A 10976-nucleotide genomic window follows, 5' to 3' on the forward strand; every position below is an offset into this window, starting at 1 on the left:
TTTAATTTCGTGAAGTAGACAGAAAAGAAGGAAGGTTAGAAGAGGAGATATCTCGCATTTTCTTATAATCCCCACGACGTGTGTTAACATATAAGAATTGGTTCTCAAGAGGACCCTTTCCGTAGTCAATAGACTAGACTCTTTCTTCCACATGATCTCTACTAGAATATTGCAAAGCAGAAGAGGTAAAAGAAGAAGGAACAAAAGACGAATCTAAAGTACCTTGCACCGGAGTGGCCGGAAGAGAATGAAAGGAAGGAACATACTCCGGGTCTTGTTCTCCAAGAGGGGGGCCCATCCCTAATGGAGGTCTCGACGGCCCTGCAACATCATCAAATTTACGCACAATATTTTAAGAGAGAAATTTCTGCATACCTTCATTTAGAAGCTTTTCTTGAAGGGCTTCGATCAAGCTCCTCAATCTTTTTTCGTCTATAAGCTATGATCAGTTTGTATTCTTCAGAGGTCAGCTTGCCTAGCTTTTCTTCCATGTAATCAAAAGTGTCTTCTACCATGTCGAAACTTTGTGGAGCAAGCTAATCGGCCCACTCTCGCTCGGTTCGTGGCATAGTTGGTTTTGGAGACTGAATCGGTGTTGTGTTCAAAGTCATTTGAACCTACTATTGTTCTTGCTTCTTGTGTAGAGCTTTCAGATCAAAAGCCTAGGTTTCTCAGAGAGTACCAGGCTTTGATACCATGTAAAAAAATATCCTAACACAGAAACATAAACAAGAACCGTACGACAAAGCACAGATTGATAAAAGAATACAACTAGGGTTAGGGTAACTCAGAGACAATGAACACAGTGAATGAACGAAGTGATATGACTATTGAATATACGATGCTCATGCAGCAAACACACTATGCAATGAATGAATATTGCACCTAAAACTCCTGTATCTCAAGGATCAGGACATGGGTAATGAGCTGAAGAGTGTCGTACTCTGAATGGATCCCAAATCGCAACAAGGCAATCTCTGAATATCGAACACCAACAAACGCAACAGTGAGAAGCTGGATCTGATGCAAACAGCAGTGAGGAGAGAGAAAGACTAAAAACGCAAGCAGCAAGTGAGAAATACTAAAAACGCAACACGACAACTTGCAGGAGAGAGAAAGACTAAAAACACAGCAAGACAGCCTACAGAAGAGAGAGAGTCTAAAACGCAAGCAGAACAGCCTGCAGGAGAGAGAAAACTGCCAAATGCAGACAAAATAGCCTAGTGACAGCCTGTAGGAGTTGGCGACTGCTAGAGGAGAGAGAAAACTGCCAATCGACACTTGCAGCAGCTAGGCGACAGCCTGCAGGAAGCAAACGCAGGGCTGTGATGATGTGGCAGGCTGTATGGCAGCAGATCTACACACAAACAGCAGTCGCCTGGCTAGAATCAACTCCAAACTACATGAAGAGGACTAAAAATCAAGCGTCAACTGATGGAGACAGCAATGGACAGCTTCAGATGAGATGTCCTCCACAAACTGGGTATGGGCAGCAAGTTGAAACATCTAAAATCTGCAAAAACGAGATTGAGAGTTGAATAGATATACGTATTTATAGAAAGTTTAGGCCCTCCCAAGTGGGTTTGTGCTTATGGGACACAGAAACTCTCTAGGATCGCGTTTCTTTTAAATAAACAAGGAATCTTAATTAATTAAGCATGTTTTGGGGATGTTTAAGTAAAGCTAATGAATTTTCAGCTCAACACGCTTATTAATATGTCAAAGTATAGCACGTCTAGGCTGTTAAAGTAGTGACACTAGTATCTAGAGTTAAATTAATTCCAATTGAATTAGAGATAGATCTAACTTAATTAAGACCTATTGTACTTTCATTACATCATTCTAGTACTTGCATCTTTTGAGTGTGGGACTACTATCTACTCTTGCTAGGACACCAACAGCACAACAAGCCCCCAAGTCCGCACAACAACAAGGAGGTCGACGCCTTTCTATCTCACTCTTTGTATCTCTTTGATACCTACTGAAATGCAATAGCAAAGCGGGGGACAGTAGACGTATAGGATTGCAGGTCCGCAAGTCTAGATTTTCTCTCTCTCTCTCTCTCTCTCTCTCTCTCTCTCTCTCTCTCGGTAATTGTAGTAATTATGAAAAAATACAAGTACAAGATTGCAAGATTACAAGGTGGCTCTAGTCCACCATGCGTAAAAGATACAAAGTTACAACAAAGGAACAAAGGAGATTGCCATATGCCAAGGGACTAAACCATCTATGACCAACATATCAACATGCTATAGAAGGTCAAACTACCACAGGAGAAGACCCTTAAGTTTCACAACATGACGTTGAATGCCCGAGGCGGCATTAAAAGTGAATGCATTGCGAGTGACCCGAATACGCCAACAAACCCAAAATCTGAAAAAGTGAAACATAATATTCATATAAGACTGACGCAAACCATTGTATTTAGCTTTTCCAAAAACCTAGTCAAGCGGGCACATCCTGTCAGAGTGAAGCAATGCGGAAGCGAATGACCGTGACAAAGAGTGAACACAAAGAGGGGAGAGAGAGAGAGAGAGAGAGAGAGAGAGAGAGAGTGAAACGCAGAAAATCTGCAGTGAAGAATGTTGTATGAGGATGCATAACTATACACAAGTGCAAAGAAAATATATGTGTATGTCTCCGCCTTGAGGACCTCGATCTCCGTCAGCCCGGAGTGCTGCCTCCGTCACCAGCAAGCTGAAATCTGTCAAATACAAGTGTCCAAGACTGCTGGAAACTCAGCCTTATAAAGGCTGAAAAGAATGCCTGAAAAATACCTGAAATAATCAGGTCAGCTGCATTTAATGCAATCGACTATCCCGGCAGAAAGCACTCCAACTGTCCCGGCAGACAGCAGTCCGACTGCTGTGACATGGCACTGCTGGCGTGGCAAGAGATGACTCTCAACACCCTCTCTCAGATCCTAGACAAGGCAGCAAATGGAGGGATTTGGAATGTCAATGAAGTAAAGCCTAGGGAAGTGCCTTCATAAACAAATCTGCAAGATTGTCTTCAGTCTTACAGTACTCCACATCAATGGTCGCATCCAAAAGCTCTTCTCGGATGAAGTGATACCGGATCTCTATGTGCTTCGTCCGGGCATGGAATACAGGATTCCGTGCCAAGGCAATGCAACTCTCATTGTCGCATTGCAAAATAGTAGGACGAGGCTGGGGGCAGCCAAGCTCCTCCAACAACTGCTGAAGCCACATAGTCTCACATGTGGTAGAAGATACATCCCGATACTCTGCTTCAATCAAAGATAGTACTATGGGCTGCTTCTTGCTACTCCAAGAGATAGCACCAACACCCAAGGTAAAACAATAACCTGTAGTAGACCGCCTGTGATCCACATCACTAGCCCAATCTAAATCACTCCAACCTGCAAGAACAAGATCAGAAGCACCTATACCTGCTAGATAGAAAATCCCGAGGTCGGAAGTCCCCATCAGAAACAGAAGTATCCTCTAAGCAGCCTACCAATGCACCTATTGAGGCGCATTCATAAACCCAGTGCCAAGAGACCTATAGCAAAACAGAGATCAACCCCTGTGTTGAGGAGCCAAATCAATGATCCAATCAACTGAGGGTAGCGAGTAGCATCCGCCAAAGGAGAATCTGTGTAATGTGGCCTTCCAGTTCGGATCCATAGGAGTAGAAATGGACCGACAATCCTCCATCTCAAAAGTCACCAAAAGCTCCTGTACATATCTCTGCTAAGAGATGAAAACCCCCCTCTTAGACTGATAAATCTCATGGTCCAAAAAGAAATGGAGAAGTTCTAAATCCGTCATCTCGAACTTCTAATGTAGGGCTGCCTTCATCTCTTCGACCTTCTGGGAATGGTTACCTCTAACAATCAAGTCATGAACATACAAAACAAACAACACACGACCTCCCTCGGAAGTGTGCACATAAAGCTGCGGATCGGCCCTAGAGCACCAATATCCCAACTTGGCCTGGAGAAACAAATCAATCTTCTCGTTCCAAGCGCGCGGAGCTTACTTCACGCCATACAAGGCCTTCTTCAACCTGTAAACCTGCCCATCTGAGGAATCAAAGCCAGGAGACTGCTCTACATAGATCTCCTTCAAATCATCATTCAAGAAGGCTGACTTCACCTTCTTATGAGAGGGACGAGACACAAGGAACCAAGTGCCATTCCACTCAATAGCCTCCAACTCAGCTTCCATCGCCTTCCACCAATGATCAGACTGTAAAGCCTCCTTCACTGATGTCGACTCTCTATCCTGCATAACACGGAACATCAAACAGTAGTTAGAGCAAACAAGCTCCGTAGAATGTGCCTGGTGCCTCCGTGACCTCCGTAGTCCATCCTACGGCTCCCACTCCTCAGGGACCCCCTCGATCCTTGAATCATGGAGTGTGTCATGGGCCCAACGAGGAGGCGGCCTTCCTCCTCAACACTCCCCATCTACGAAGACTTGGGTACATCCACCGGCAGGATCTCCACTGGGGTAGCCAGTGGAAGAGAAGACTCAGAATCTAAAGAAGAATCTCCATCAAGAGGCGTTGGCTTCAAAGGAACTATCTCGAGAGCCCAACTTTCCTCTGGATCTCCAAGTACGGGTTGCTCCTCACTCCCCACTGTGACCGGAACTTCCACAAACCGCACATCTCGGCTCATGTAGACATCTTGCTTTACAGGATCATACAAGCAACAACCTTGGGACTAGGAGCTGTAGCCAACAAAGACCTATCGCCGAAAAGCCGCCTCAAATTTGTCACGTCGAGTCTTCGGGATATGCGCATATGCATCACACCCAAAGATCCTAAAATAGAGGCCATCAAGCTTAGTCCCAAAGTAAGCCTCAAAAGGTGTCATCCTATCAACGGCCGAAGTGGGGGATCGATTTAGGATGTGGACTGTTATAGCCACTGCCTCGGCCCACAGAAACTAAGGTGTCTGTCAGTGCTCCATCATGATGCGTGCCATCTTGATCACACTTCAGTTCTTCCACCCGAAAATGCCATTCTCTTGAGGAGTGTTGATATTAGTAAACTCCTAGTGAATGCCTCTATCTGCACAAAAACAAGCAAGCTCGTTAGAAACAAGGTCTTTAATATTCACCACCCTTGTCTGATCGCAAGGCCTTCAATCTCCAGCCTGATCGGTTCTCCTCGAAAGAGAAGCCAAACCTTGAAGTGGGAGAAAGCCTCCGACTTCAACGTCAAGAAGTAGACCCATGAAATCATCCTGCTGTAGTTATCTACGATCAACATGAAGTACAAGCTTCCCTTCAACGACTCATTCCTCATCAGGCCACAAGACCCATAGATACAAGCTCCATAGGTAATGTAGATTGCCTCGAAGCTTTGTTGGAAATCGCATCCCTATGCTGTTTCCCACGAATGCAGGAGACACATGGCTGCTGGCTCACCACTATGTCCGACAAACCTCAAACAAGCAAGCCTCACGACGCCTTCCAAAGATACTCATAGTTCAGCCAAACAGAGCATGCCATAGCTCGAACTGTGTCTGAGAGGTAAGAGCGGAAGAAGACTTCAATTTGTAGATGCCATTCTCCTCATACCTTGAAGAGAGAACCTTTCTCGATCCACGATCAAGAACTTGAACAGCATCACTATCAAACTCCACCAAGAGACCAAGAGAACAAATCTTATGTACCGAAAGTAAATGATACCCTAAACTTGGCACATGCAACACCTTGGAAGTGTGGGTACCACATGTCCATCTGGAATCAGCTGCATCTCACCCCGTGCAGCAATAGACACAAAAGAGCTGTCTCCTATGAGAATCTACCCAAGCGACAATCACAAATGGGCAACACCAAACTGTCGAAGGAGTCATGTGCCGTGAGGCACCACTGTCCACAATCCACTCTCGAGCCTGGGAGCTGTCATCATAGCATCAGAAGTCTTCGATGTGGAGTTAGCATCAGAAGTCTTCGATGTGGAGTCCTCAATGACCGCTAAGTGTAGAAAAGCAGCTGATGAGGGTGCAACCACCGCTCCAAAATCCTTCATGTCCTTCTTGGTGTCCTTCTTGTCCTTGTCAAGGCAATCCTTCTTCCAATGGCCAGTCTTACCACAAATATGGCATGTCAATTTTTTCTCTTTATTTGGATTTGTTATCCTCCTTCTTTTGGTCCTTCCCCTTCTTCTAAGAGGCTTGACCAATCAATGCCTCCGATTTGGAAGCATTATATCCCTTCAATTGTTCCTCTTGGTCCAAGGCCATAGGAACTTACTCTTCCCAACGAAGAGTCGACTCCCGCCTTAAAGCAATAAGAGCGGATTAAGAAGTACTGAATCATGGAGGCAACTAGGACAATAAAGTGATCGCCATGTCTTCAGAGAAAATGGGCTTCCTCGCATTTTGCACTTGCATCTGAAGCTGTCAAAGCTTGTTGATGTGTTCTCGAAGCGAAAAAGACTTATTCACAGACAGGGTCCGCGTCTGCACCTCCAAAGAAACCCTCTTCATAAGAGTAATCCGGTTGTACATCTGGTCATAAGCTCCAATCATATCTCCGGAGCCACCGTCAAGTACTCTATATGAACTATCACGGCTGTTGTAGAAGACTGAAAAAGAAAAGAATGGATCCTGGCATTCAACTTGTCCCAATGAGATTGGGCCTTGGTCAACTCCGCACGAGCACTTGAAGAGAGTTTGGACTCATCTCTCACGGAGGGCCAGTTGATCTCCTCCATCACAAGCCTAGTCAAATTATAAGACTCCAATATGACCAACATCATCACACACCAAATATGGTAATTATCGCCATCGAGCTTTTGATCTGATGGAAGAGCTGGTAAGACAGGCACCTTTCGATCCATGATCGCCTAGAACTCCATGTCATTCTCTGTAGACATCTTCACCTGCAATGCCTGCACAAATGCAAAAGAAACCCCCTCTAACTGTGAAAACACAGCTTGCTAGGGCTCGTCTTTGCATCCCAAACTTTCTTCAGCCGCTACCGGAGGCGATGAAAATGTAAAATCTGCACTTGAAAGCCAAAAACACAGCCTTCTTCCTTCTCTAACAGCAAAAAAATAGCAGCAGCTTCAGCAAATCTTCTCTTTTCTCGCACACCCACGCTCGCCTCAACCTTGTTCCGATGCGCAGCCCACCTGCTCACACTTGAACGCTAAAAACGCAGCCTTGTGTCACGCTGAAAACTCCGCTTCAGATAGGTCCACCCTAGGTCAATCCTTCAATGCTCTCATACCATGTCAAAGTGAAGCAATGTGGAAGCGAATAACCGTGACAAAGAGTGAGCGAATAACCGTGACAAAGAGTGAACAGATAGAGAAGAGAGAGAGAGAGAGAGAGAGAGAGAGATAGTGAAACCCAGAAAATCTACAGTGAAGAATGTTGTACAAGGATGCAGAATTATACACGGGTGCAAAGAAAATATGTGTATGTCTCCGCCTTGAGGACCTCCATCTCTATCAGCCCCGAGTGTTGTCTCCATCACCAGCAAGCTAAAATCTATCAGATACAAGTATCCAAGACTGCTAGAAACTCAACCTTATAAAGGCTAAAAAGAATGCCTGAAAAATATCTGAAATAATTAGGTTGGTTGCATTTAATGTAGCCGACTGCAGTCGGGCAGTCGGACTGTTGCCACATGGCACTGCTGACATGGCAAGTGATGACTCTCAACACATCCTTGTGCCCACCACTGCAAGCCAAATGTTCAAGAGAATGGCCCAAATCTTCCAAATAAAAGGGCAAGGAATGAATTTGCGACAGGAATGCTCCATTGCATTGGTAAAGAAAAAATAATTCCCATTATATATACCTCTACAATGAAGCATGACGCAAGAGGGAGACCCCTCCACCAACATTCTTCAAATGAATACCTTGCATTTGAATGGAGGCTTATCAATCCATCCCTCCATTATTGTCAATTTCCACCAAGCTTTAGATTTGTGCAATCCCCAAAGAGAATTGGCATTGGTGGTGATCCACGCATAGTCTTTGATTATGAGATGATAGATTTGATTGATTGAAGAGGACTAAAGGGTCAAATACCTTGCAAGATCCCAATCTTGCCAAGGGCCATCAAAATCCAAAATAGGAAAGGGCTACCAGTCTTGCAAGATATCAAAAACTCTACCCCAAAGATTATTGTAGTCACGTGGTACCCGAAAGACTCTTTTGATGGTACAAAAGGACATTAGGGTGCCTTGGGGCAAGAGAGACCGAGGCCAATCCAAGACATGCCATGCAATTAAATTTAGGTCTCTCCTTCGATTTGCCTTTCCATGAAAGAATTGGAGAGATTGCCAAAATTTCCATCGGCAATGAATTCACCACTTGCCCTCTATAGGATGCCAACGGGTCTTGGAAAGGATGATTTCCATGAAGACACCAAATGCTTAAGAAGACCCGAGGCAGAGACATACAAAAGTGAGCCTTGGCATTAAACTCTCTCTCTCTCTCTCTCTCTCTCTCTCTCTCTCTCTCTCTCTCTCTCCATGTTCACATCTTTTATTTACAGTTTGGTCATAGATCTCCGCATGCACTCTACTCTCACATCACATAGGGTCAAATCAGCCAGAACAATGCAAATGAGTGCAACCAATACTACAGCTCAAATTAATAGTACTTGGTCATCATGCTTCAACAAAATTCCTCCTTAAGTCAAGACCGAGAGACAAAAGCCATGGAAGACTCATGGGGTGGGTGCTGGCAAGTTGAAGATCCTTTGTCAAGCCTATCCATAGAGAGGCATTGATGAAATTTATGTTTGGTAGGCATCATTGTAAGCATCAGCATCTATGGCAACTGATCCTAGGATAAGAGCAAGCGTTGCAGGTTGCTCCACCTACAACGAGCTTAGGATGACAGAATTTCATGTACACATAATCTCATTGGTCATAAGTCAATTATTTGGTCTTGCAGTCATTCTATAAAGCAGCGGCCTCAATTGCGTACATCCCACTTCTCACCTGCTCTTTCAATGCACAGTAAACCTGCTTCTATCTACAAGACAAATAGGTTTGCTAAGATCTACTGTATTGAAGAGCAGAGCTGTCTTGCTTGAACATATTAAGATAGACAGTTCTTAATAAACACATCAACCTGGCAATTTGTAAGGCTCTCTTGACAGACGATCCTAACTGCCTTCACTAATTTTGCTTGGCCAACAAACCTGCATGACAGCACCAATTCAAATTGCAGAGCCCACAAATTGCAAGTAAATGAACATCCATGGCTTCTTCTGCTGGTGCAGTGCGTGTTCTATGACCTGACTTAGAGTTGCTGTGAAAGACACACTCCTAGAATGCATTCTCTTTCAGTTAATGACCTTTTATTTGATATGCAAGATTTTTATTTAAGGTGTCAAGACCCCCATACAGGTGAGGCAGATGAAGACCAAGCCATCCCTAAGATTCAAAAACTCAGCCCAAACACGCGCACACACACACACTCTACTGGCATAAACCAACTCACCCTTCAAATCATTGGCCAGTTTTTCATTTTGGCATGTCGGAAAAGGGGCTCTTTACCATTTTTCCCACCCTTATAGTGTTCTACATCAGGAGCTTCTCCCCAAGGCCAGCTGCTTCTGTCCCCAACCACACCTAGCTCGGTATACAATCTCTTCCCTGCAGAAGCTCATGATGTTGCCAAAATTACAATGTGCGAATTATTTATCTAAAACTTCTTGTGATAGCTTTCTTCTGATGTGTCGGGTCTTAAATAGGCTTCTGCTACTTCTCGAGAATACGACAGCGAAGCATACTGAAAGCATTTCAGTTTTTGCAGGCAATAATGGAAGTTTTCACAGGAGGAAGGAAGCTAACCTCGCTCTGCACGATCCAAGCTCTGCGCGGGTCTCGCCAAGGGCCCAGCATCAGGCGAAGGTGGGAGCCATTGTCGACAGAGGTGGAGGATGAGGAGGAGGCGAAGGAGGAGCAGCAGCATGAAGAAGAAGTTGAAGACGAAGAAGAAGTAATAGAAGTAGAACTGTAGCGAGGTGACTGGAACCGCGAGTGGCTAACATCCAAGGCCGTCATCCTATTCAGTGATTCCATTTTCGAGGCCACCTCCCCGATCATCATCACCACTGCTGCTACGCTATAGTATCATCCACACCATGCCAAGTTCTGGAAGGTTGGTGTGTTCTTTGAAGAATTTTTAACGCTCAAAGAATTTTTAACGTGGAAAGCTAGATTTATATTAAAACGTACTTTGCATACAATTCACAGTACTAGCATTCCGTGCACGTGAAACATTAGATCGTTTTCGTGCTAGATCGTTTTGCGGTGGCTTCGCTAACTCGAAGAAGCGGCAAGCAAAGCAATTTCACTCAACAATCCATTTCTCATCTTTATCTTTCCTCTTTTACCTCTCTGTTTTTAATTTTTTTCTTCACCCTCTCTCTCTACCCTTAATTCCCTATGTCTAATTCATTCTCTCTCTCTCTCTCTCTCTCTCTCTCTCATTTTTTCTCCTCTCCTAGTTCTCTCTCCTTTTTTTCTCCCCACTTTTCTTCTCTCTCTTTCTCTCTCCCTTTTCTCTCCTCTCTTTTCCTTCTCTCTCCCTCTCCTCGTTTTTCCTTTTTCTTCTTCTTTTTCTCTCTCTTCATCCTCTTTTTAACTTTTTTCTTCTCTCTCTCTCTTAAATTTATATTTCTTCTCTTTATTTATATTCTCTCTTATTTTTCTTCTTCTTCTTCTCTCCTTTTCCTCTCTCTCTCTCTCTCTCTCTCTCTCTATTTATATTCTCTCTTATTCTTCTTTTTTTTCTTCTTCTTCTCTCTCTCTCTTTAAATTTTATTTATTCTCTCTCCATGTTCTCTCTCTCTCTCTCTCTCTCTTCTTCTTTCACTTTCTTTTCCCCCCTCAGTCTCTCTTAAAGTATATAAATTTTATATTTTCCATGTATATAATTCTCTCTCTTCTCCTCTCTTTCTCTCTCTGTCCCCTTTTCTTCTCCTCCCTTTTATCTTAATTTTCATTTTCTTCTTCTCTCCCTT

At 44.1% G+C, this 10976-nt stretch overlaps 1 protein-coding gene across 6 annotated transcripts in view; it reads right to left on the reverse strand.

Moving 5' to 3' along the window:
- The window catches only part of ENA (DnaJ/Hsp40 cysteine-rich domain superfamily protein), a 74569-nt gene extending 64422 nt beyond the window's left edge, over positions 1–10147 (reverse strand). For all 6 annotated transcript variants that reach the window (XR_015690888.1, XM_087678052.1, XM_087678047.1 and 3 more), the window contains exon 1: positions 9802–10147. Coding sequence is in view for 5 of the 6 variants with exons in the window: in XM_087678047.1 (XP_087534173.1) it covers positions 9802–10059 (258 nt within the window). In the remaining variant the exon portion in view is untranslated. The remainder of the gene's footprint in view (positions 1–9801) is intronic.
- Positions 10148–10976: the final 829 nt, after the last annotated feature.

Source organism: Lygodium microphyllum, chromosome 5 (assembly GCF_053477565.2).
Source record: "Lygodium microphyllum isolate KBCC chromosome 5, Lygodium_microphyllum_v1.1.10, whole genome shotgun sequence".
Taxonomy (NCBI): Eukaryota; Viridiplantae; Streptophyta; class Polypodiopsida; order Schizaeales; family Lygodiaceae; genus Lygodium; species Lygodium microphyllum.